The following is a 27,868-nucleotide window of genomic DNA, read 5'->3' on the forward strand; positions in this document are numbered from 1 at the left end:
TCTGTGAGTCGAGGATTGGTTTCTGGAGACTTGTCATTTTCCTTCTGCTCTGAAGTGTTACTGTAGTTATTCATGGTGTTTGATGAACTGATCCTTTACTAGCACATTTGTGGTAGTATTGAATGCAGGGAATGCATTGCCTAGAGGGAAAATTATATCTGTAAATGTCTACATTAAAAGAAGAAAGATCTTAAATCAATAACCTAACTTTACTGCTTAAGTAACTAGAAAAGAAGAAACTATAGATCTAGAAGAAACTAGATATAGGAGATATATAGAAGAAGAAATTACACCTGCCACTGCTGAGGTGGAGCAGGAGCTGTGTTTTCTGATCCTGCCCCATCTGCCAGATGTTTTATGATTAGGGCTACTCTGCATTTGCTCCAGCTGGCTCCAGCTGCTCTGTAGGTTTTGCTCTTGTAGGCAGGGCCTCTGTGCTGTGCGGGCATGTTGGACACCGTAGCCAGCACTTCTCTTCTCCATAGGGGACCAGCTGAGTAGCTGTGCGCTAGGCAGGAGGTGCACCTACACAGGGGCTGAGCTGCCCATCGGCGGGTCCCGTGGTTGCTGTGCTCCATGGGCAGGGGTGCCTTCCGAGTCAGCAGGGTGCCTTCTCACCTGCACTGTGCTCAGCTGACGGGCACCTTTGTGGGGGCTGAGCCATCACCACTCTGTGTACAGTGTTCCAATCGGTGGGGCCACCAGGGCCAGGTGGGCACTCCCTCGGCTGGGCTACAACTCCGAAAGTGTTCACACAGGCCGTGCTGTCCCCACCTCCTCTTACAGTTGCACTGGCTGCTGTGTGAGGATCTGTGACCTCGCTTGCTGCCACCAAGGAGGGAAAGGTTTGGGCTCACCTAGTTCCACTGCCTCCCAGTCCTCCAGTCCACCCCCTTCAGATATGTAGCTGTGTAGATCTCTTAGACGTCCTGTTGTGCTGCGCAGGGAGTCCTCTACTGGTTAATCCATGTCCATTTAGTTGTAACTTACAGGAGAGAGACTAAGAGAGTGACTCATTCTGCCATGATGCTGACGTCACCACCTAAACAGTATACTCTGAAACAACAAAAGAGTTCAAGAAGGCATCACAAAGGAAATTAGAAAATACTAAAAAGAGATGAGTGAAAAAAAACCATGACATACAAGAGCATCAAATTCAGTGAAAGCATTGCCCAGGGGGAAAATTATACCTGTAAATGTCTACATTAAAAAGAAGGAAGATCTTAAATCAATAACCTAACTTTACAACTTAAGTAATTAGAAAAGAAGAAACTATAGATATAGAAGAAACTAGTTATAGGAGACATATAGAAGAAGAAATTATACCCAAAGCTAGCAGAAGGAAGGAAATACTAAGGATTAGGTTAGAATGGAGATACACAAAATAAAGAATAGTAAAACAATAGAGAAAATCAACAAAACCAAACATTGGTTTTTGGAAAAGATCAACAAAACTGACAAATGTTTAGTTACACTAGAAAAAAAAGAGTAGACTCAAATTGCCAAAATCAGAAATGAAAGTGAGGCTATTACTAACATCACAGAAATAAAAAGGTTTATAATGGTATACTGTGAATAATTGTATGCTAAATAATTAGATAACCTAAATGAAATGGACACACACCCTACCATAGCAACCTCAAAAAGAAATAGAAAATCTGAACACACCTATAAAAAATAAAAAGATTGAGTCAATCAAAACCTTCCAATAACGAAAAACCCAAGTAGGTAAATTCTACCAAACATTTAATGAAAAATTATCACCAATCCCTCTCAAACGCTTCCAAAAAATAGAAGGGGAGGAAACACTTCCTAACTCATTCCACGAGGCCAGTATTACCCTGACATCACATACACAGACAAAACTATAGGCCAATACTCTTTACAAACATAGACGCAAAAATCCTTAACGAGATACCAGCAAAGCAAATGCGGCAGCATACTAAAGGATTATACACCATGACCAAGTGGGATTTATCCCAGGAATGCCTGTGATACAAAAATAAATTAACATAATACATATTAATAAAATGAGGGAAAAAAACCACAGATCGTCTCAATTGGCGAAGAAAAAGCATTTGACAAAATTCAATGTTGTTTGGTGATAATGACAGCTCAGAAAACTAGGAATAGACAGGAACTTCCTCAATCGGTAAAGAGAATTTATGAAGAAGATACTACTAAGACTTTAAGGTAGAAAGCTCAGAAAGCTTAATCATCATATTTGAAGTTTGGTAGAGTACTTTTTAAAATAATATTGAGCTAAGGTTTATGTTGGCATGATTGATGCTAGGATTCATACTTGCCAGCAGAAAATGGATGGTCCTATTGTTGCTTACCACAATTAGAATCATTTAACTTTCCCTACCAGCTTTATAATATATGCTCATTGTAGGAAATTTGGAGAAAATGGACAAGTAGAAAGCCAGAAAAAAAATCACCCAGACATATCACTTGAAGAAAACTAATCTATATTTTTGGAGGTATCATCCAAACCTTTTTACTCTAAAGCATTTCTTTAAAATGGAATTTAAAAAGTTACTCAGTATAAAGGCTAAATTTCTGTAACTCAGGGTAATCCTTTAATGACTTGTAGCATTCACATTGTGAGTGATCGCCGACTTTGTTTTCTTCTTCAGAACATCACACATGACAACCTTGATTTTGGTAATTTGAAAAATAAGGCATTACTACAATAACGGCATGTGTTAGTGACATTTACCATTAAAGAATACAATTTTCTTGATATTCCCCAAACTAGACAATTCAGGCTATTTTGGCATAGCTATCTTAAAATTCACTATCTCTTGCTGTTTTTTTTTCTTTCAGTAAGTTCATTGAGGTTCTTACTTCACTTTATTTATAATTAAGATTTCTATTTGGTTCATTTTCAAATACACCTGATTCTTTTTCTTCTACTTTTTAGTAACTCTTTTTGAAAAAGCAGAAGATTTGGAGAGTGATGTTAAAAACCTTAATTATTAACTTGCTTAAGTTTAGACTCTTTAAAAAGTATTGCATAATTTATTGAACTCCCACTAGTTTCTAAGAAGGATACATTATTTGCTTTGGAGCTATAAGATTAAGCTTGTTTGGTTTAATTTTTTTATTGCAGTATAATTGACATACACCTTGTTACTTTCAGGAGTACAACATAATGATTTGATATTTCTATATCTTGCAAAATGATCACCACAATGTCTAGTTAACATCCATCATCATACATAGTTACAAATTTTTTTTCTCATGATGGGAACTTTTAAAATTTACTCTCTTAGCAACTTTCAAATGTGCAATACAGTATTATTAACTATAGTTGCCATGCTGTACATTACATCCCCATGACTTATTTATTTTATAACTGGAAGTTTGTACCTGGTTTACCTTTAAAGGTTCTGTTCTCCCTCATAATTTTCGTAATGTGAGTGGAGAGGTGGTTTTAATTTCTTCTATGTTAAAAAAACTAGACAGACCTAGGAGAAAAGAAATGAATTGTTACTTTATGCTTTTTAATTACATTCATTTTTAATGGGCTTTTTCTTGAGCAGTTTTAGGTTTACAGAGAAACTGAGTAGAGAGTACAGAGTGTTTTCACACACCCCCTTACCTACCTCAACCCCCAGTTTCCCCTGTTATTAATTACTTGCATTAGTGTGGTATATTTGTGGCAATTGATGAACCCATATTGACACGTCGTTATCACCCAGAGTCCATAGTTTACATTAGAGTTCACTCTTGGTGTTGTACATTCTGTGGGTTTGGACAAATGTATAATGACATGTATCCACCGTTATAGTATCATACAGAGTAGTTTCACTGCTCTAAAAATCCTCTGTGCTTTGTCTGTTCGACCTCTGGCAACCACTGATCTTTTACAGTCTCTATAGTTTAGTCTCTTCCAGAATATCATTTAGTTGGAATCATATAGTATGTATGCTTTTCAGATTGGCTTCTTTCACTTATTAATATGCATTTAAATTTCATCCATGTTTTTTCATGACATGATACCTAATTTCTTTTAGGGCTGAACAATATTCCATTGTCTGGTTCTACCACCATTTATTGATCCATTCACCTACTGAAGGACATCTTGGTTGCTCCCAGTTTTGGCAATTATGAGTAAAGTTGGTATAAACATTTGTGTGCAGGTTTTTGTGTAGATGTAAGTTTTCAATTCTTTCATTCATTCATGTTTGCAATTGCAGGATTATATAATAAAGGTATGTTTAGCTTTGTAAGAAACCTTCCAAAATGGCTGTATCATTTTGCATTCCCACCAGCAATGAATGAGAGTTTCTGTTGCCCCACATCCTCATCAGCATTTGGTGTTGTCAGTGTTTTGGATTTTAGCCGTTCTAATAGGTGTGTAGTGGTATCTCATTGTTTGTTTGTTTGTTTGTTTATTTATTTATTTATTTATTGGTGAGGAAGATTGGTCCTGAGCTATCATCTGTTGCCAATCTTCCTCTCTTTGCTTGAGGAAGATTGTCCCTGAACTAAAATTCGTGCTAATCTTCCTCTGTCTTGTATGTGGGATTGCCACTAGAGCATAGCTTGATGAGACATGTGTAGGCTGTGCCTGGAATCTGAACCATGAACCCCAGGCTGCCAAAGCAGAGTACGCGAACTTAACCACTATGCCACCACACCAGCCCCTCATTGTTCTTTTAATGTGCCATTTCCTGATGACATATGATGATGAGCATTTTTTATAACTTTATTTGCCATCAGTATATCTTCTTTGATGAGGTGTCTGTTCAGTTCTTTTGCCCATTTTTAAGTTGAGTCTTTGTTTTCTTATTGTTGAGTTGTAAGAGTTCTTTGCATATCTTGGATACCAGTCCTTTATTAGATATATCTTGTAAAGATTTTCTCCCAGTCTGTGGCTTATCTTTTCATTCTCTTAACAGTGTCTTTTGCGGAGCAGAAGTTTTTAATTAATAATAAACTCCAAGTTATCAACTTTTTCTTTAATAGATCATGCTTTTTGTGTTGCATCTGAGAAGTCATTGCCAAACTCACAATCCCCTAGATTTTCTCCATTTTGCTTATAGGAGTTTATAGTTTTGTATTTTAAATTTAGATCTGTATCTATTTTGAGTTAATTTTTATGAAAAGTGCAAGGTCTGTGTCTAGCTTTGCTTTCTTTGCATGTAAATGTCCAGTTCTTCTAGCACCATTTGTTGAAAAGACTGTCCTCTCCCCATTGAATTGCCTTTGGTCCTTTGTCAGAGATCAGTTGACTCTGTTTGTGCGGGTTATTTCTGGGCCCTCTATTCTGTTCCACTGATCTATCTGTGCATTCTTCCACTAATACTACACTGCCTTAATATTGAAATTACATCCATTGTTTGAATAGGAAATCCACTCAGATGGTACAAAATATAAGCGGGACGAAGAGTATATAGTGAAGTATAGTGAAGCCGCCTCCTGCCCTGTTCCCCCAGCTACCAGATTACTTTCCCAAGGCTGCCACCATTATCAAGTGTAATTTTCATTCTTTCCGAGTTATTTCACTTTTTATCTTATCTTATCCTCTCTCTCCTCTCCCCACTCACCCCTAACACAAATATTAAAATACTATGCACAGTGTTATGTGACTTGCTTTTTTTTTCATTTAACGGTATAACTAGGAAAACATCTCACATATCTGTACATCTAGCCCTGCCTTCTTTAAAAAAGTTTTTATCATGGCACAAAAGCCCGCAAAACATTCCATTTACCACTTTAACCATTTTCAGTGTGCAGTTCGGTAGTGTTAAGTATCTCCACATTGTTGTGCAACAGATCTTTCAAACTGCATAATCTCGCAAAACTGAAACTCTATACCCATTAAACAGTAATGCCCCCTCCCTAACCCTTGTCAACCACTTTTCTACTTTCTCTTTCTATGATTTTGACTATTTTAGATATTTCATAGGAATGGAATCATAAAGCATTTGTCCTTTTGTGACTGGTTTATTTCCCTTAGCATGATATCCTCGAGGTTCGTTCATGTCGTAGCACAGGAAAGGATTGCGTTCTTTTTTAAGGCTGCATAATATTCCATTGTGTGTGTATGTATTTATGTATGTATGTATGTATGTGTATATGTATGTATATATGTATGTATGCATATCACATTTTCTTACATATATGTTCTTTATTTTATTGAGGTCATAATAGTTTATAACATTGTGAAATTTCAGTTGTACGTTATTATGTGTGACTTATCATATATATATGTGCCCTTTACTTCTTTTGTCCACTTCCCAACCCCCTCCTGCTCTGGTAACCACTAATCTGTTCTCTTTGTCCATATATTTGTTTATCTTCCACATATGAGTGAAATCATTTGGTGTTTTTCTTTCTCTGCCTGGTCTTTAGCTTAACATAATAGTCTCAAACTCCATCCATGTTGTTGCAAATGGGACGGTTTTGTCTTTTTCTATGGCTGAGTAGTATTCCATTATGTGTGTGTGTGTGTGTGTATATATATATATATATATATATATATATACCACATCTTCTTTATCCATTTGTCAGTCGATGGGCACTTGGGTTGACTTCTGTATCTTGGCTATAGTGAATAATGCTGCAATGAACATAGGAGTGCATAAGTCTCTTTGAATTGTTGATTTCAAATTATTTGGATAAATACCCAGTAGTGGGATAGCCAGGTCATATGGTATTTCTTTTTTTCTTTTTTTCTTTTTTTTTAAGATTGGCACCTGGGCTAACAACTGTTGCCAGTCTTTTTTTTTTTTTCTGCTTCATCTCCCCAAACCCCCCTGTACACAGTTGTATATCTTAGTTGCAGGTCCCTCTGTTTGTGGGATGTGGGACACCGCCTCAACGTGGCCTGACGAGCGGTGCCATGTCCACGCCCAGGATCTGAACCCTGGGCCGCCGCAGTGGAGCGCGCGAACTTAACCACTTGGCCATGGAGCCGGCCCCCCTCTTTTTTTCTTTTTTTAAAGATTGGCATGTGAGCTAAAATCTGTTGCCAATCTTCTTCTTTTTTTTTAAAGAAAAGATTTTATTTTTCCTTTTTCTCCCAAAGCCCCTCCCCTCGTACATAGTTGTGTATTTTTGGATGTGGGTCCTTCTAGTTGTGACATGTGGGATGCCGCCTCAGCATGGCTTGACAAGTGGTGCCATGTCTGCACCCAGGATTTGAACTGGTGAAACCCCGGGCCACCGAAGCGGAGCACAGGAGCTTAACCACTCGGCCATCGGACTGGCCCCAACCAATCTTCTTCTTTTTTTTTTTTCCTTCTTCTTCTCTCTAAAGCCCCCCAGTATATTCTAGTTGTGATCACCTCTGGTTGTGCTATGTGGGATGCCGTTTCAGCATGGCCTGATGAGCGGTGGCATGTCCACACCCAGGATCCAAACCTATGAAACCCTGGGCCACCGAAGCAGAGCACGTGAACCCAACCAGTCGGCCATGGGGCCAGCCCCCATATGGTATTTCTATTTTTTACTTTTTTGATAAATCTCCATGCTGCTTTCTATATTAGCTGCACCAGTTTGCATTCCCACCAGCAGTGTAGGAGGGTTCCCTTGTCTCCACATCCTCTCCAACATTGACTGTTTTTTGTCGTGGTAATTATAGCCATTCTAACAGGTGTAAGGTGGTATCTCATTGTAGTTTGGATTTTCATTTCCCTAATAACTAGTTATGTTGAACATCTTTTCATGTGCTTATTGTATATCTTCTTTGGGAAAATGTCTGTTCGTATCCTCTGCCCACTTTTTGATCAGGTTGTTTCTTTTTTGTTCGAGTTGTATGAGTTCTTTATATATTTTGGAGATTAACCTCTTGTCAGATACATGATTTGCAAATATTATCTCCCAGTTGGTGGTTTGTCTTTTCATTTACTTCATGGCTTCCTTTGCCTTGCAGAAGCTTTTTAGTCTGATGTAGGCCCATTTGTTTATTTTTTCTTTTGTTTCCCTTGCCTGAAGAGACATAGTATTTGAAAAGGTCCTTGTAAGACTGATGTCAAAGAGTGCACTACCTATGTTTTCTTCTAGGAGTTTTATGGTTTCACATCTTACATTCAAGACTTCACTCCATTTTGGGTGATTTTTGTGTATGATGCAAGATAATGGTCTACTTTCATTCTTTTGCATGTGGCTGTCCAGTTTTCCCAACACCATTTATTGAAGAGACTTTCCTTTCTCCATTGTATATTCTTGGCACCTTTGTCAAAGATTAGCTGTCCATAGATGTGTGGTTTTCATTCTGGGCTTTCAATTCTATTGCATTGATCTGTGTGCCTGTTTTTGTACTAGTACCATGCTGTTTTGATCACTGTAGCTTTGTAGTATATTTTGAAGTCAGGGATTGTGATGCCTCCAGCTTCGTTCATCTTTCTCAGCATTGCTTTAGCAATTTGGGGTCTTTTGTTACCCCATATGAATTTTAGGATGCTTTGTTTTATTTCTGTGAAGAATGTCATTAGGATTCTAACTGGGATTGCATTGAATGTGTAGATTGCTTTAGGTATTATGGGCATTTTAACTATGTTTACTCTTCATATCCATGAGCATGGAATATCTTTCCCTTTCTTTATGTCATCATCGATTTCTTTCAATGATGTCTTGTAGTTTTCAGTGTATAGATCTTTTACCTCCTTGGTTAAATTTATTCCTAGATATTTTGTTCTTTTTGTTGCGATTGTAAATGGGATTGTATTCTTGAGTTCTCTTTCTGTTAGTTCGTTATTAGAGTATAGAAATGCAACTGATTTTTGTAAGTTGATTTTGTACCCTGCAGCTTTGCTGTAGTTCTTGATTAGTTCTAATAGTTTTCCAATGGATTCTTTAGAGTTTTCTGCATATAAAATCATGTCATCTGCAAACAGGGAGAGTTTCTCTTCTTTCTTTCTAATTTGGACAACTTTTTTTTTCTTGCCTAATTGCTCTGGCCGAAACCTCCACTACTATGTTGAATAAGAGTGGCGAGAGTGGGCACCCTTGTCTTGTTCCTGTTCTCAGAGGGATGGCTCTTAGTTTTTCCTTGTTGAGTATGATGTTGGCTGTGGGTTTGTCATATATGGCCTTTATTATGTTGAGGTACTTTCCTTCTATAGCCATTTTATTGTAAAAGGGTGTTGGATCTTGTCAAATGTTTTCTCTGCATCTATTGAGATGATCATATGATTTTTATTCCTCATTTTCTTAATGTGGTGTATCACATTGATTGATTGGTGAATGTTGAACCATCTGTGCATCCCTGGTGTAAATCTCACTTGATCATGGTGTATAATCTTTCTGATGTATTGCTGTATTCGGGTTGCCAATATTTTGTTGAGGTATATCACATTTTCTTTATTCACTCATCTGTAAAAGGACATTTGGATTGATTCCCCCTTTGGCTATTGTGAATAATGCTACCATTAAACATCAGTATCAAATATCTCTCTGAGACCCTGCTTTCTTTTGTTTTAGGTATGCATCCAGAAGTGGAAATGTTAGACCATATGGTAATCCTATTTTTAACTTTTTGAGGAACCTCCATACTGTTTTCCACAGCAGCCACACCATTTTACATCCCCACCAACAGTGCATAAGTGTTCCCTTTCACCACATCCTCACCAGCATTTATTCCTGTCTTTTTATCATAGCCATTCCAACAGGCATGAGGTAATATCTCATTGTTGTTTTGATTTGAATTTCTCTTATGGTTTGTGATGCTGAGCATCTTTTCATATGTTTGTTGGCCATTTGTATATCTTCTTTGGGGAATTGTCTATTCAAGTCCTTAACCAATGTTTTTAATGGAGTTATTTGTTTTTTGGTGTTAAATTGTACAAGTGCCTTATATATTCTGGATATTAACCCCTTATCAATATATGATTTGCAAGTATTTTCTCCTATTCCGTAGGTTGTCTTTTTTTTTTTTAAAGATTGGCAACTGAGCTAACAACTGTTGCCAATCTTCTTTTTTTTTTCTTCCCAAAGACCCCCACTACATAGTTGCATATTCTAGTTGTGAGTGCCTCTCGTTGTGCTGTGTGGGATGCTACCTCAGCATGGCCTGATGAGTGGTGCCATGTCTGTGCCCAGGATCCGAACTGGCGGAACCCTGGGCTATGGAAGTAGAGCCCACAAACTTAACCACTCAGCCAGGGGGCCGGCCCCAATAGGTTGTCTTTGCATTCTGTTGATAGTTTCCTTTGATGTGCAGAAGTTTTTAAGCTTGATATACAGTCATGCATTGCTTAAAGATGGGGAAATCTGAGAACTGCATCATGTGGTGGTTTCCGAGTTGTGCAAAGATCATAGAGTGTACTTACACAAACCTAGATGGTATAGCCTACTACACACCTAGGCTGTATGGTATTAATCTTATGGGACCACTGTTGTACATGTGGTCCATTGTTAACTGAAACGTTGTTATGTGGCACACGACTGTAGTCTCATTTGTCTATTTTGCTTTTGTTGCCTGTGCTTTTGGTGTCATATCCAAGAAACCATTGTCAAATCTAATGTCCTGAATCTTTCCCCCTATGTTTTCTTCTAGGAATTTTATAGGTTTAGGTCTTTAATCCATTTTGAGGTAATATTTGTATATGGTGTAAGTTGAGGGTCCAACTTCACTATTTGCAAGTGGATATCCAATTTTCCTCACACCATTTGTTGAACAGACTGTCTTTTCCCCATTGTGTAGTCTTGGCATCCTTGTTGAAAATTATTTGGCCATATATGCAAAGGTTTATTTCTGGGCTTTCTTTTCTGTTCCATTGGTTTATATATCTGTCTTCATGCCAATGCCACATCATCTTGATTACTGTTGCTTTGTAGTATTTTTTGAAACCAAGAAATGTGTAGTCTTCACCTTTGCTCTTTTTTTGTAAGATTGTATTGGCTATTCAGGGTCCCTTGAGCTTCCATGTGAATTTTAGGATTTTTTTTCTATTTCTGCAAATAATGATGTTGGGCCTTTGATAGGGATTTCATTGAATTTGTAGGTTCCTTTGGCTGGTGTGGCCATTTAACAACACTAAGTCTTCCAGTCCGTGAGCACGGTGCGTCTTTCCATTCATTTGTATTTTCTTTTAGGAATAGTTTCTAGATTTCAGTGTACAAATCTTTTGCCTCCTTGGTTCAGTTTATTCCTTAGTATTTTATCCTTGCTGTTGCTATAGTAAATGAGATTTGTTTAAAAATTTTTTTTGGATTGATCATTGTTAGTGCATGGAAATGCAAATGATTTTTGAAAAATTTTTATATTAAGGTGCTATGTGGTATTCTGTTGTATGCATAGCACAATTCGCTTAACCGGTCTCCTATTGAGGAATATCTATGTTATTTACAAAGCTTTGATGTTACAAACAATGCTGCAGTGAATAGTCTTGTGAACATCTCATTTTTCACATATATCTGTTGGATAAATTCCTAGAAGTTAAATTTCTGTATTAAAGGATATACACATTTAAAAATTTCATAGATATTGCCAAAGCGTTATGATTCTGACATAAAATAGTCACAATTTGTGATGGTATTTATTACAAATTATGAGAGCATCTATTTTCTCCTCCAATTTGCTCTTTTAATGGTAATTTACTTTGTCTTTCTTCCAAAGCAGATTCACAAATTACACATTTATGGTCGAGAGTCCAAGAAAGGGTTTTATGTTGATTTCTGTGGCAATTTGATGAAAAATATGAAAGAGATATGGGCCAGTGAACTTTTTCTAAAATATAGCTGAAGGAAACTCGTTGAGAATCATCTACTAAAAGTGATGTATGTACAATAATCTATCAGTAAAACTTTGTTAGTCATCCTTTATTGGACTTGTCTTTCTTATGATTCACAAATCTTAAAAATTCTGTGATTATCATTTTGTTATTAAGATAGTTCTCTATTTGTGGAATTTGTCATTTAATGCTGTTTAGTGTTAAGGAGTCTTGTCAGCAAGAACTAGTTTAAAAGCCATGTGCTGTCATGTAATGGAGTGGCTCTCCTGTCAAATTTATTGCATTTCCCAAGGAGGAAAATATAACTTCTGCAAATTGTATGTTTAAGTGACATTTAATGTATGGAAGACAAGAATAAAATCAGTATACCAGATACAGAAGGCTAGTTTGTATATTTGGCAATGGTACTTGAATACTTGACAGAGGACTTGAAATGTGTAAAAGCTTCTCTTGGTTAAAAAGTTGCCTGAGTCTATCAGATTATCAAAGTGTTCCATTCAAGAAAGGCTCATCACTTGCTATTCCAGTAGAAAGCAGCAACCCTGTCACCTAAACACAACAGGAGGTCTTGCAAATTTCAAGAAAAGTAAATGGAATGGACTAAAACATGTATGGCGGAATAAAATTGGAAATAAAATTTGAAGCCATCCGATTTAGAGAACTGATTTGTGATTTGCAGAGATTACCAATCGACAGTTAAATTATAGAACATGAAAGTTGGAGAGGCTTTTAGAGCTCATCCAGCCAAACCTCTGTAATGAGGAGAAAATAGACCTAGATTGGTTGGTCTGTGAGCTAAAGATCATATCAGACTGGGGAAAAGGTCGATGTGTATGTGTATTCCAAGTGGCAGTTTTGGATTTATTCAATATTGAAAGAATTGTATGCAGATCTCAAGTTGGTCTTATGTTACACACACACACACACACACACGCACAGAGGCATACATTGGGGATATTGTGGGTTTGGTTCCAGACCACCACAAGAAAGCAAATAGCACAATAAAGCCAGTCACAGGAACTTTTTGGTTTCCCAGGACATATAAAAGTTATGTTGACACTATGCTATAGCCTATTAAGTCTATTAATATTAAGTGGCATTATGTCTGAAAATATATACATGCCTTAATTAAAAATACTTTATCGCTAAAAAATGCTAACCATCATCTGAGCCTTCTGTAAGTCATAATCTTTTTGCTGGTGGAGGGTCTTGCCTCAATGCTGATGGCTGCTGACTGATCAGGGTGGTTATTGCTGAAGGTTGGGGTGGCTGTGGCAACTTCTTAAAATAAGACAACAGTGAAGTTTGCCACATTGATTGATTCTTTCTTTCATGAATGATTTCTCTGCAGCATGTGATGCTGTTTGATAGCATTTTACCCACAGAACTTCTTTCGAAATTGGAATCAATCCTCTCAAACCCTGCTACTGCTTTATTGACTAAGTTTATGTAATATCCTAAATTCTTTGTTGTCATTTCAATAATCTTCACAGCATCTTCTCCAGGAGTAGATTCCATCTCAAAAAACCACCTTCTTTGCTCATCCACAAGAAGCAACTCCTCATCTGTGAAAGTTTAATCATGTGATTGGAGCAATATAGTCACATCCTCACGTTCCACTTCCAATTCTAGTTCTCTTGCTGTTTCCACCACATCTGCCGTTAACTTCCTCCGCTGAAGTCTTGAACCCCTCAAAGTCACCCATGAGGTTTGGAATCAACTTCTTCTAAACTCCTGTTAATGTTGCTATTTTGACCTGTTCCCATGAATCACAAATATTCTTAGTGGCATCTGGAATGGTGAATCCTTTCCAGAAGGTTTGCAATTTACTTTGCCCTGGTCCATCAGTGGAGTCACTAACTGTGGCAGCTATAGCATTACAAAATGTATTTCTTCAATAATAAGACTTGAAAGTTGAAGTTACTCCTTGGTCCATGGGCTGCAGAATGGATGTTGTGTGAGGAGGCACGAACACAATATTAATCTCGTTGCAGTCTCCATCAGAGCACTTGGGTGACCAGGTGCATTGTCAATAAGCAGTAATATTTTGAAAGGAATCTTTTGTTCTGAGAAGTAGGTCTCAATGGTGGGCTTGAAATATTGACTCAACCATGTTGTAAATAGATGTGCTGTCATCCAGGCTTTGTTGTTTGATTTATAGAGCTTAGACAGAGTACCTTTAGCATAATTCTTAAGGGTCCTAGGATTTTCAGAATGGTACATGAGCATTGGCTTTAACTTGAAGTTACCAGGTACATTAGCCCCTAATGAGAGAGTCAGCCTGTCCTTTGAAGCTTTGAAGCAAGGCATTGACTTTTCCTCGCCAGTTATGAAAGTCCTAGATGGCATCTTCTTCTAATATAAGGCTGTTTTGTCTACATTGAATATCTGTTGTTTAGTGTGGCCACCGTCATCTTTATCCTGGTTAGATCTTCTGGAGAACTTGCTGCAGCTTCTATGTCAGCACTTGCTGCTTCACCTTGCACTTTCTTGTTATGGAGATGGTTTCTTTCCTTGCAAGTCATGGACCAACCTCTGCTAGCTTCAAACTTTTCTTCTGCAGCTTGCTCACTTCTCTCAGCCTTTGGAGGATTGAAGAGTTAGGACCTTGCTCCGCATTAGGCTTTGGGTATAGGGGATGTTGTGGCTGGTTTGATCTTCTATCCAGACTACTAAAACTTTCTCCATATCAGCAATAAGGCTCTTTCGCTTTTTTATTTGCGTGTTCGCTGAAGTAGCACTTTTAATTTCCTTCAAGAACTTTTCGTTTGCATTCACAGCTTGGCTAATTGTTTGGCATAAGAGGCCTAGCTTTCAGCCTGTCTTGGCTTTTGATATGTCTTCCTCACTAAGCTTAATCATTTCTAGGTTTTGATTTAAAGTGAGAGACATGCGACTCTTCCTTTCACTTGGAACACCCATAGGCCATTGTAGGGTTATTAATTGGCCTAATGTTAATATTGTGTCTCAGGGAATAGGGAGGCCAGAGGAGTGGGAGAGAGAAGGGAAATTGCTGTCCGAACACACATCTATTCAGTTTGCTGTCTTATGTAGGTGAGGTTTGTGGTGCCCTAAAACAATTATAGTAGTAATCTCAAAGACCACTGATCACAGATCATGATAACAAATATAGTAATAATGAAAACATTTGAAATTTTGCGAGAATTTCCAAAATGTGGTGCACAGACATGAAGTAAGCAAATGCTCTTGGAAAAATGGCACCAACAGACTTGCTCAAGGCCACAGACCTTCAATTTGTAAAAAGTGCAATGTGTGAGAAGAGCAATAAAATGAAGCGCAATAACACGAGGTATGTCTGTGACTATGTTTATTTTTTTTTTTTTAAAGATTTTCTTTTTCCTTTTTCTCCCCAAAGACCCTGGTACATATTTGTATTATATTCTTCGTTGTGGGTCCTTCCAGTTGTGGCATGTGGGACACCGCCTCAGCGTGGTTTGATGAGCATGCCATGTCCGCGCCCAGGACTCCAACCGACGAAACACTGGGCCACCTGCAGTGGAGCGCGGGAACTTAACCACTCGGCCGCGGGTTTATGTTTTTAAGCATTGTGGCATGCTGACTATTATATATAAAACATCTAGGAAAGCAAAGAACTCGATAACCTGGAATATAAGAAAAAATATACAATATGGCCATATAGAGTAGTGATTAAGAGGGCAGTGTCTGATCTGAATTTCAGTTCCATGACCGTGGGACTTTGTGTCTTGGTTTCCTCATCTGGAAAATGTAGCTAACAAGTGTTTATCTGCCTCAAAGGGCATAAGGATTACATGAGATAACCCAGATAAAGGCTTAGTATAGTGATATACTAATATTATAGTATTCATATATAGTGTTATTCTATAGTAAAATATTGTTTTGTCAATAAGTGCAAGAAAAGAAGACGGGTCAAAAAGCACTTTCCGAATAAAGTCAAAATACGACACTAGCACTTTCAGGTCAATGGGACTGACCTGGACCCCCCACGACAAGGTAGATGGGATCAAACGACGTAGACCGCCTTAGCAACAGGCCCCCAACGAAGGTGTGTCTTCGCAGCCAATAAGCGCCTGCGCCGCGGCGGAGGGAGCCGGTGGACGACGGGACGCGGCAGAGGGAGGCCGCGCCACCTCTCCTGCCTGAGCCTCGGCCCCACAGAACGGCGGCGGCGACGGCGGCGCTTTGTTTCCGCGGCTCCTGCGGCGGTGGCGGCGGCAGCGGCCTTCGAGCTGTGGGGAGGATCCAGCAGCAGCTGCGGTGACGACGACGACGAGGCCGGTGCATTTCTGTGGTAACCGGGCGCCGGGAGCGCAGAGTGGTGCCCTCCGCTCGCTGAAGCCAAGTAGGCATTGAAGCGAAACCGTGACTGCTGAACCCCTGAGGTAAAACAAGCCCGTCTCCCGGGTCCTGGCGGCTGGGCCTCCGCGCCCTCTGCGTCGGGAAGCGCTGGCGTGAGGGCTGAGGCTGGCGCGTTGCTTGGCGGCGAGAGGCATCCTTTTCCCTTTGGGGAGAAGGCTTCGGCGCTAGACTCAGGCCGGGGTGGGGGTGGCGTGGGGGGCGCTCCCTCCAGCCTCCTGGGCCGCCGCGGCTCAGCCGCCCTCCTCTGTTGCTTCTCCGGAGCTGGTGGGATTGAGACTCCCAAGCCGGAGGCGGGTGTTGGTATCCCGGTCATTCCTCCTAATCTTGGGGCCTGGAAACTGCGTGGGGCAGCGGTGGGGGTGGGGGGTGGGAAGCGGGGGAGGGGCGGGCGAGCAGGCGGGAGGATGCGAGATCCTGGGACAGCTCAGTGGCGTTTCGGCTGCTGGAGACGGGAAGTACCCCGGCCTTGCGGAATGTTTTTTTCGGCAGCCCCTGGGGTCAGTCCGTTTTTTGGGGGTGAGTGGGAGGGCTTGCCTGGCATTTCCGTTCTTTCTGTGCGCTGATATCCTTGGGTCTACCTCGAGGCGGGGGATACTAACGCAGGGTTTTCCTCCTGGAGGACTCGTGTGCGTTGCTTTTTGTGAAGTCTGGCTTTAGTGGGTGGGAAGGCAGACCTCAAACGTTTCTCCACTTTCTGGGCAAATTTCGAGCAAAAGTAATTAGAGCCTATTTATTTCTTCCACGAGGGATGGGAAGCTGGTTAACGTGGGTTGATGGGAAGTAAGATTTATTGCAAGGGAAGCTGTGCCTGGCAGGCCACCTCTTAGCAATCAAGTGCGTTTGGAGGCTGTTTTTCTCTTGTGCTTTTTTTTTCTTTTAAAGATTGTATTTTTCCTTTTTCTCCCAAAGCCCCCCAGTACACAGTTGTGTATTTTCAGTTGTGGGTCCTTCTAGGTGTGGCGTGTGGGACGCCGCCTCAGCGTGGCTTGATGAGCGGTGCCGTGTTCCCGCACCCAGGATTATGAACCGGCGAAACCCAGAACCGCCGAAGCGGAGCGCAGGAACTTAACCCCTCGGCCCTGGGCCGGCCCCTCTCTTGTGCTTCTGATTTGCGTCCTGATAGTGTCTAAAAATATGGGTTGTTCATATCAGATGTATACCACTTTTACACAGCTGGCTGGCTTGCTTTTCAGGCAGTTTGACGTTTGACTTTTCATCCCTAGTGAATTAAGTAATTTTTCTACTGTGAGATGTATCCTTGGCGCCTAGTGGCAAAGTAAAGAAAATTACAGGGAGCAGGGATCAGAATTCCATTCGTAGCTGGCAAAAAGGTGCCTTTGAGTAACTGTTAGGATGGTATACGTTTCTAGAGCACTTTAGCTAGCGTGTAGAGTTTGGGAATGAGCCTCTGATACCTCTTATGCCTATTTTTCTGCATTAACAAGCAGTAGATAGATGTTTTTTTTCCCCTCAAGAAAAAAAAATACGCTTTGGTTCTTAGATTATGGATCCGTAATTGTGTAAAGATTGTCGCTTTGGTTTCTGAACTTGTGTTAATTGGCCCAAGTACAATAAACCTTTATTTACGGGTTATTGGGCACATGAGGTACCCAGTACAACTTGTTGGTTGTTTATTATCAGGCATTCATGTTCATATACATGAAGGGTGTACCTTACAGTTAAATATGACCTTTAGATTTCACTAAGTCTCACAAAGTCTGCATTTAAGACCATAGGTTGAACTTGGATTTTCTCTCGTTCTTTAGGGTGAACAAATTATTTATGTCTAGACTTTCAGGATAGAATTATTCATGTTATGCCAGGGTCACTTTTTCTTATGGGTCTTGAATTTCTGTAGATCTTGTTGCTAAGAGTAATAATCATAACTAAAATCGAGTGCTTATTGTTAACCTTTACCTGTATAATCTTGATTACTTCTCGAAACAACCCTATGGAGAAGGTACGTGGTGTTCCTCATTTTACAGATGAGGAGGAAACTGAGACAGAGAATCAAAGAACTTGACCAAAGTTATGTAGTTTGTAATTGGTGGAGCTGGAATTGAACCCACTCTTGACTCTGAAGCTTATGTTCTTAACCACAAGACGTTAATGCCTCCTTGAGCTGCCAGATGTAACGCGATTCTGACCATTTTAATTTGGCCCCAGTATTATAATGGAAGAAGTTCATGGTAGCTACTGTTGTGGTCATTTGGTGTAGGTCTTTGAGTTTGTAGCTGTTTATAATATTTTGACTTGTGTGTCCAGATGAGATAGTGAGATAACCGAAACATTTAATTCCAGGAGAGTCTTAAGCTATGTGAAAAACCGTCTGTAAAGAACCACAAATATAAATGTAGAGAATTAATTTTAAAAAGTTTTTCCTTCCTGATTATTTACTATGAAGGAGCTCAAAGTGGGTGTTGAGAAGAACTTTCTCAGGCTGAAGTGTCATTCATCTCAAGTCATAATCGTAGTTAAAGGATAATGTAACAGTAATGCTTGAGTGAGTTGAACCCACAATACTGAATCACTCTTGATTCTCTTATAATATGAAATAATACGAACTATATAATACATTATCATTAACTTTATTTTACACAAATAGTTCCAGGTGTTTTCTTTATCAGATCTTCTGTCGAACACTAAGAGCAAAGATTAGTTCTAATTTTTACTTGTGTTTATAAACAAAGAAAGTTTTCTAGGGTTTTGTGGTGGAAAAATAGCACAAAGGCAAGAGGCAGGAAAAGAAACGGATGACCTGGCTAAATCATACATTGAAAAATCAGTGGGGGAAAAAAAAACCTTTAAAGGTTTTGTTATTGTTTTTAGAGAGTTTTTAAAATTTGTTTTATTTTAAATAGGATTGGCTTGTTTTTTCAAATGTTTGGCATTATGAAAGACCAGCCTCTGATTGACAGGTAAACTTAGCTGTAATTTATTTTCATGTAAACCTCTTTGAGATTTGATGTGACTTGTCATTTTAATCCTTATGGCAGCTGATTAGTTGAAAAGCTGACAGCAGTATAACTAGTTATTGGTCTTAAATTTAAAAAGGCAGAATGTCTTAAGAAGTGTCTGTTAGGCTGGTAGTTCACAATCAGTTACACACTACGCTAATTTTTTTTTTTTTTTTGAAGATTGGCACCTGAGCTAACGTCTGTTGCCCATCTTCTTCTTTTTTCTTCTTCTCCCTGAAGCCCCCCAGTACATAGTTCTATATTCTAGTTGTAGGTCCTTCTGGCTCTGCTCTGTGGGACACTGCCTCAGCATGGCCTGATGAGCAGTGCTAGGGCCGCGCCCAAGAGCCGAACCAGGGAAACCCTGGGCCGCCAAAGCAGAGCGCTCGAACTTAACCACTTGGCCACGGGTCCGGCCCCCATACTAACCTAATTTTTGAAAAATGTAACCTGTGAAGTGTTTGCATTCTCACTATGTGGAAAGCATTAAGCCAGGCCTGTGGTGGGAGAGTAGATGCAAATTTTATAAAGGGTTTTGAAAGCATTTAAATACCAGCTGTTTGGTTATGTTATTGCTTGGGGCTTTAATTTTGATCAGGGCAGTTCTCATTATTGGCACCCTCTGGTGTAGTTGGCCATGAGTTTTCAGTTATATGTTGTATTTCTAGAGATGAGATAAATGTGGTACTTAAAGGAATTTCTGTATAGATATAGGTGTGTGAAATAATTTTTTTCTGTAAGAAATTGTGTGAATTTATGTGCCTATTTCACTCTTGGAGTCTGAATAAGTTTATGGATTGGGTGACAGGATACAGGCAATTGTTGGGTTTACATGAGGTCCTTTCCTCTAGACCTTGAATGTTTTCTTGGACGTGGCAGAAGCTGTTCAAATGGTTTAAGTCACTGGAAAATGGTGTATGGATCTTTCTTTAGGAATGTTGAATCTAGCAGGGCAGTAAAAGGAGTGTCCAAGTAGGATCTCTCTGTACCTGGGTTTTTTTTTTTTTTTGAGATTTTATTTTTCTTCCTTCTCCCCAAAGCCCCCCAGTACATAGTGGTATATATTTTAGTTGTGGGTCCTTCTTGTTGCGGTACATGGGATGCCGCCTCAGCCTGGCCTGATGAGAGGTGCTGGGTCTGCGCCCAGGATTCGAACTGGTAAGACCCCGGGCCACCGAAGCAGAGCACGCAAACTTTGCCACTTGGCCATGGGGCCGGCCCCTGTACCTGTTTCTTAATGCTTGTCTTATGATTGGCTTGATAGCTGACATACAGGATGGTTAACCTCCATTTCTCCATCTGTGAACTGGGAGTGAGTTTAATAGATACTGCTAAAGTGTAAAGTTGTTCAGGGGGAGGTAACATGGTTGTAACAGCAGTTCTTAGAAGACAATAAACTAAAGCTCTTTGGGGTCTTTGTTAATTTTTAAGTGTTTTAAGAGCATAAAGAGATCCCGAGACTAAAAGTTTGACAACTGCTGGTGTAGAGGAATGAACACTGAACTTGGAGCTAAACCTGGTTTTCTGGTTATAGCCCTGTTGCTTAACTGATTGTGTGGCCTTGGACAAATCATTTATCCTTTCTAGAGCTCTACTTTGTCATTTACAAAATGAAGTTGTACTAGATGTTCTATCGTTATTTAAAAACTCCTGCTTATGTGTGTTGATCCTTTTTTGATTTTACTTGCCTTTTGTGGGGGTAGAGAGAAGGGTGGTGATGAGGTTAAGTTTCTTTATTCAATGTATGCATATCTTTTTTGCCTTAAAGCTTACGTTGGTTGGGATACAGGTGTTTTGTTGCTAATATGATGTCATAGTATCATGTACACATACTTTTGCAAACGTTTATTGGAAAGGAAAAACTTTTTGATGGGAAGTTTGTTAATGTGCCTTAGGATATCTTCTGTTTTGAAAGATTACTATATTCAGTGTATTATATTTCTGCCCTTTAATGATTGGAGATGATGCTTTTGAAAAGACCTATATTAATTCTAGTCATTAATACTTTCTGTCCTGGGAAAAGTTTCTGCGACTTTTTTACTGTAGCCACTATTTTCACCTCCTGACTCTGAGACTCTCAGTTTTGGTTTGAAGTAGCAATTCTTGGTATCTGTAGTCTGGCTTTTTTGTTAACTGTTCCATGCAATATTTGTTTAAGAATTATTGGTATGGCTGTGGTGTTCATGTATGTGTGTGTGTGTGTGTGTATCTCCTATACTTTTTATTTTGGGGGAATGCTTTATTAGTCGATCAAATACTTGAGTATCAGCTAGGGACCAGGCACGGTGCTAGGGTATCCAAAGGGTAATAAGATAAAATTCCTGCCTCCTTAAGGCGTTCTTTTTTCTTTTTTTGGAGGTAGATTCTCCCTGAGCTACCATCTTGCCAGTCTCCCTCTATTTTGTCTGTGGGTCACCACCACAGCATGGCTCCTGATGAGTGGTGTAGGTTTGTGCCTGGGAACTGAACCTGGGCTGCCAAAGCGGAGTGTGCTGAACTTCACCACTAGGCCATGAGGCCAGCCCCCCTTAAGGCATTCTTAATCTAGTTAGGGAGATAGTAAGTAAATAAGCAGTTACAAAGCAGTGCTAAAATGGAGGTATATTGGCTGTGTTAGGCATCAGAAATGAAGGAAAGCCTAATTTGGGGGATGTCTAGGAAAGTTTTTCAGAGGAGATGGTATCTGTATTGGGTGTCGAAGATGAGTTAGGATGAGTTGAGGATTGGCTGTGAAAAAGGGCAGTCCAGGCAGAGGGATTAGTATGGTTAAAGATTAGTCTTATTTTCCACATAGCAGAGCAGATAAGATATGTACACAAATAGTTTTAAACCAGGATATAAAATGATGAATGCTGCATTAGGTCAAAACTAAGTTTCTGTGGGAGTTCAGAGTAGGAAGAGATTTGTGATGAGGTCCGGGAAAGGCTTTATGGAAAGATAGCATTTGAATCTTGGAGAAGGGGCACAGTTTTGACAAAGAAGACTGGGGCAGGATTCCGGATGTGAGGTATAGCAGTTTGAGCAAGGAATGTATAAATTAGTGTTTTCTGTTTGGAAGAAGGTCAACTTAAAAGCTCAACTCCTGGACGAATAGTGTATAATGATTGTGCAATTAGTATGTTTTTCCCAGCTCTATTGATATGTAATTGACGTATGTCATTGTGTAAGTTTAAGGTGTGTAGTGTGATGATTTGATGGATGTATATATTTTGAAATGATTAGCACAATAATGTTAGTTGATACATCCTTCACCTCACATAATTAACGTTTTTGTTAATTATGTTGTTGTGGTGAGAGCATTTAAGATCTACTCTCTAGCAACTTTCAAGTACGTAATACAGTATCATTAACTATAGTCTCCACGCTGTACCTTAGATCCTCAGAACTTTTTCATCTTATAGTGCAGTTTTGGTATGCTAACTTTTGTGGCTTCATCTTGTAAAAGCCACGTGCCCTTGTGAATGATCCTGATAATTTCAGTTCAGAAGAACTGTCAAAAGTATTTCTCACTTTTCTTAAGGATTGTGTAGAATTTAACACAGATTTTGAATGACTATGATTGTTCAAAATCTGTCCTTAGTTGTCTTTGCTTTGGTCATTTGATGTGGTCAGTTGACTTTTGGGTGACATTTGATTTATAAAATGAAAAATCAAAAATAATTTATTTTCCAGTAATACTAGATTTATTTTGCCTTTTGAATTACATTGTTTTTTTTTTTTTGGTTTATTTGCTAGCATTCCAAACTTAGTTCTGCTGTAATGCTTGTTTTGAAAATGTTGATTTGGTTGAACAAAATTAATCTATCGGAACAATTTGAGCCTAAGACAAAATTTGCATTTGCAAATAAACAGGATTTGGTCTGCAAGGTCAAGGGTCAGCAAACTATGGCCACTAACCAGTGGCCTATTTTTGTGAAATTGGAATACACCCAAGACCATTTGTTTACATTGTCTGTGGCTACTTTTGTACCACAGTCTCAAAGTTGAATAGTTGCAATAGAGACCTAATGGCCCACAAAGCCTAAAATGTTTACTATCTGGCCTTTTATAGAAAGATTCTGCCCTAGGTGAATGCAGAAAACTGCATCCAGCTGAACTGAGCTATATTAAAATACATGGATATATGTGCACACACCTCAAACATACATCAGCTCCCTCAGTTTACCCCTTGTGTTATGAGCCACATCCATCACATCTGTTGTTACAGTTGTCCATCCAATTTCAGATAACCGTCCTTCCATCACTTTATAATAATTCATAAGCTGCAACCCTTCTGAGGCCCATTTCCACAGGCACATGTCATGTCTTTTTCAAGGTAAGTGCCATATTACTGTATTTGTGTATTTCTTAATCACTTAACATGTGTACACTTGTGCTACTGTGTTTTTTAGGTTTCTATCTTTTTAAAAAATGTGTCACTGATGAAACTTTTTGAGTCTTACTGCTTCTAAGTCCATTTTTCCTGTGAGTCTTATGGTGTTCGTTGCATAATATTGCATAACCTGGTGATTTTTAGGAACTCATGTTGTGTGATTGCAGAACTGACTGTAATTGTCATCCTTCGAAAGTACTAATTCATTTACCAGATATTTCTTGGACTGTGTGAGGATTAAATGAATTAGTGGACACAAAACACTTAGATTAGTGTCTGGGACATAATAATTACTCAAATATTAGTTATTACTGATTACTATTACCATGTGCCAATAACTGTTCTAAGAATTGCTTAGGTGAACAAGACAAATTAAGACCCCACCCCCATGGAGCTTTCATTATGCTTTAAAAAACCTGTATTAATATACATTTTGGCTAGTAACTCAGTCCTCCCCACAAAAGACATTGTTTGTTTTTTTTTCCTGCTTTTTCTCCCCAGATCCCCCCAGTACGTAGTTGTATGCTTTAGTTGTGTGTCCTTCTAGTTGCGGCATGTGGGATGCTGCCTCAACATGGACTAATGAGCCGTGCCATGTCGGCACTCAGGATCTGAACCAGCGAAACCCTCGGCCGCCAAAGCGGAGTGCGTGAACTTAACCACTCGGCCATGGGGCCAGCCCCAGACATTTTGTTTTTATAAATAATATTTTTTTAATATCTATCCGTTTGCTTAAAACAATTTTCTAGTCACTGTCTCATTGACCTTATGTAATGTTTTATTGAATAAGTTTTTGAATTTTTTATAACTATAACCCCGGGAAATGAATCTGATCTACCTTCAAGGAGATAATTATCTCCTTTTTTACTATAGTTCAAAATAAAAAGGTAAACAATATAATTTCAGACTTAGAAAATTTTACAAATTAGAAAATAATACAAAGATTCTCATATGCCCTTCACCCAGATTTAGCACATGGTAATATTTTACCACATTTGCTTTATCATTCCCTATTATTATTTTTCTGAGTCATTTGGGAGTAAATTTCAGACATGATCCTTCTTTACACTGAATACTTTGACATGTATTCCCCCCAAATAGAAGTATTTTCTTATGTAACCTCAGTATAGTTAGCAAATTAGAAGTGAACACTGATAACGATACTATTTCTAATCTATAGACCTTATTCATATTTTACCACTTGCTCCATAATGTCTTTTATACTGAGAGACAAAGATTTCTTTTTTTTCTGGCCCGGGATTCAATTCTGGGACATGCATTGCATTTCATTGTCATGTCTCTTTAATCTTCTTTAATCTGGAGCAGTTCACCTTGCTGTTTTCTCCCTTCAGTCTTTTGAAGAACACAGGTCCATTAATTGGGGTTTGTCTGATGTTTCTTTGTGATTCTGTATTTTGCTAGGAATACTATGAGGTGATGTGTCTTTCTCTCAGCACATTTTATCAGGAGGCATATGATATCTTTGCTTTTACTGTATTTTAAAGTGATTTTGCTTTTAATACTGATTGTTAATCAGCTCATTCTCTGCCATTAATGTAGAGATTTGAAGGTAGGCTTGGTTAATTTCTATAGAGTCGGAGAGAATTTCTCCACCTCTCATTTCTCTTGTCATTCCCCTTCCCTCCTTCCTCAGATACCCCCCAAATTCAAAACCAAAACACCCTGTTTATGAACTCTCGTTGTGTATTCTGAGTATCTACTAAAAATAGAGAACTAAGAGTGAATGTCTCACATTAAAGTGACTGAACCTGTTACTCATTAAGTATGTGAAATAATACATTTCGTTCAAAGGCTGACTATAGTGCATCCAACACAGCTTACTGAATACCTCACTTTAGAGACAGAAGGGAAAATATTTGAGGGCACTGAAAGACTTCAGGGTTTTAAAAAAATAGCTCAACAAATCACCACTCTGTTAAGGACTCCCTCGCCAGGCATTATCTTCATTTTAATAAACATTTATTATTCCTCTGTACAAGGCAATTGGTTATTTCCCACGTGGGGAAAAAGAGCTGAACCCAGACCAGTTTCCTTCTTTGAGGAGCTTACACTCTAGTAGAGAGTACTCGGAGTTTTAAACAAGGAACTACAAGCAGAATGTATTGCTTATTATAAGAGAAGTAAAAGAAAATTCAGTGGGAGAAGAAGGGAAAGAGAACCTTCTTTGAGCTAAGAGTTGTGGTAAGATAAGATTGGAAAGTCGTGTGAATTTCTTGCAGAGAGCTTTGAATGCTATGCTTAGGAATTTGTACTTTATCCTTATTTATAGACATGGGAAGCCTTTGAATATTTTGAGCATGGAGGTGACAGATGTTTGAGTCTATACTCGATTATGCCAATTACTGGAAATACTGAGAAGATAGTACAGTCCTTTAGGCAAGGAGTATTTTTAGGAGGACATAGGCATATACTTGTAACTCCTATCCCCCCCCAGAAAAAAATAGGAGCATATGCTGAGCACCAACTGAGTGCTACAGGTAATATGTGGTATAATGATAGAGTAGTTTAGTACTCAGATGAGGGGTAGAATGAATTTGGGTAAAAGATGGAGTTTCAAGGCAGGTAAAGATGACTTTTGGGTACACCTTCTTCCTCCTTCCTTCCCAATTTCAAATGTAGTATTAAAATATTTAGATAACTTGTATTCCTTCATACTACCAACTGCTTATTACTGTTTTCCGTGATTTGTCTCTGACATCTGAATTCTAAATGTTTGTCCAATTATTTTTGATGGGAGCTAGGGTTACCTGTCTTACTTGATGGATGAATTGTGGAAACAGGTGCCGTTTTCTGCCTCTAAAGTCTAAACTCATTAAAATTGTGTGGGGTTTTTTTCCCTGCAGAGAAAGAGAACCCCTGTTCTCTCCTAAATACCCTTTTCTTATAATTCCTCACAACAAGAATAAAACTTTTTGCTTTGCTTTCTTGCTTTTGTCACATTCTTTGCCTCCTGTCTCCATTTGAAGAGTCTGCCTTTGGGTGGGGGTTTGGAGTGGTGTATCGATGAAGTTAATGTATTGAGTAAAGCAAAAATCAGTGCACCAAATAAAATGAAACATTTCTTAAGTTCCCAGTAATTTGGCCCACATGAACATGTGACCTTTATTGCAATGTAAGTTTTATTGTTTTGAGTATTATATAGAGACCACTATTTAAACATAATAAGGTAAAATGCAGATCTTATTCAAATATTGCCGCTCTGTTACTAAAATATGTTATTTCTGGGGCTGGCCCGGTGGGGCAGTGGTTGAGTTCGCACGTTCTGCTTCAGCGGCCCAGGGTTTGCCGGTTCGGATCCCAGGTGTGGACATGGCACCGCTTGGCAAGCCATGCTGTGGTAGGCGTCCGACGTATAAAATAGAGGAAGATGGGCAGGGATGTTAGCTCAGGGCCGGTCTTCCTCAGCAAAAAGAGGAGGATTCGTAGCGGATGTTAGCTCAGGGCTAATCTTCCTCAAAAAAAAAGAAGGTATTCCTTACCTCCATCAGAACATTTGTATCTTGTATTTAAAACAATAGACTAGAATTTGTTCAGTCCTTTGTTGTTTCTTAAGTGTTTTGGAAAGCTTGACATTTTCAGACAAATTCTGAATAATGTTTGTTTGCCCAAGGAGGTTCTATAGTACTGAGCCTTATAAAACCAGGAATCCCTAGGTTTTGCCCTTAAGTGCTTTTAGATTAAAAATAAATAAGAAAAGATATTTCGTAAATGATATAAATATATTTTCCTGGCAACGAATATGGAGATAGCGTATACATGCACACCTGTGAACTTTCATAACAGATTTTAAAGATGACTCAGGCTGGAAGGGAGAACATTAATGGACAAAGATTGGGGTTACTAACCTTGTTATTTGTATATTCCTTTTCTGTTTTTTTAAAATTATGGTAAAATACACATGGTATAAATTTTAGTATTTTAACCACTTTAAAGTGTACAATTCATTGGCATTAAGTATATTCACAATGTTGTGCAACCATCATCACTAATCTCGGGACATTCCCTTTACCCTAAAAAGAAACCCTGTATCTCCTAATGCTCCTTTCCCCATCCCCTTGCAAGCACTAATGTACTTTCTAACTCAGTGGATTTGCCTGTTGTGGAAATTTCGTATAAATGGAATCATATAATATGTGGTCTTTTGTGTCTGGCTTCTTTCACTTAGTATACTGTTTTGAAGACTTATCCATATTGTAGCATGTATCAGTACTTCATTCCTTTTTTTAAAAATTTTTATTGAAAAAAATTTTTTTGAAGATTGGCACCTGAGCTAACAACTGTTGCCAATCTTCTTTCTTTGCCCTGCTTTTTCCCTCCAATCCCCCCCAGTATATAGTTGTATATTTTAGTTGTGGGTCCTTCCAGTTGTGGCATGTGCGACATCGCCTCAGCGTGGTTTGATGAGCGGTGCTGTGTCCCTGCACCAAGGATTATGAACCGGCGAAACCTGGGGCCGCTGCAGCAGAGCG

At 39.0% G+C, this 27,868-nt stretch overlaps 1 protein-coding gene across 2 annotated transcripts; it reads right to left on the minus strand.

The window, feature by feature from the left end:
• Positions 1 to 15,009: 15,009 nt before the first annotated feature.
• Positions 15,010 to 17,515, minus strand: LOC139044261 (uncharacterized). Of its 2 annotated transcripts, none has more exons than XM_070503723.1 (2): positions 15,665 to 17,515; positions 15,010 to 15,201 (listed from the first exon to the last, which is right to left on the minus strand). In XM_070503723.1, exon 1 carries the CDS (start codon positions 16,360 to 16,362, stop codon positions 15,694 to 15,696), a length of 669 nt encoding a protein of 222 aa, XP_070359824.1. In that variant the 5' UTR covers positions 16,363 to 17,515; the 3' UTR covers positions 15,010 to 15,201; positions 15,665 to 15,693. The 2 variants fall into 2 exon arrangements, with proteins under 2 accessions (XP_070359824.1, XP_070359823.1); XM_070503722.1 differs by having other exon boundaries at positions 15,010 to 15,313.
• Between the last annotated feature and the right edge of the window lie 10,353 nt (positions 17,516 to 27,868).

The sequence above is a fragment of the Equus asinus genome, unplaced genomic scaffold (genome assembly GCF_041296235.1).
Source record: "Equus asinus isolate D_3611 breed Donkey unplaced genomic scaffold, EquAss-T2T_v2 contig_739, whole genome shotgun sequence".
Lineage (NCBI taxonomy): Eukaryota > Metazoa > Chordata > Mammalia > Perissodactyla > Equidae > Equus > Equus asinus.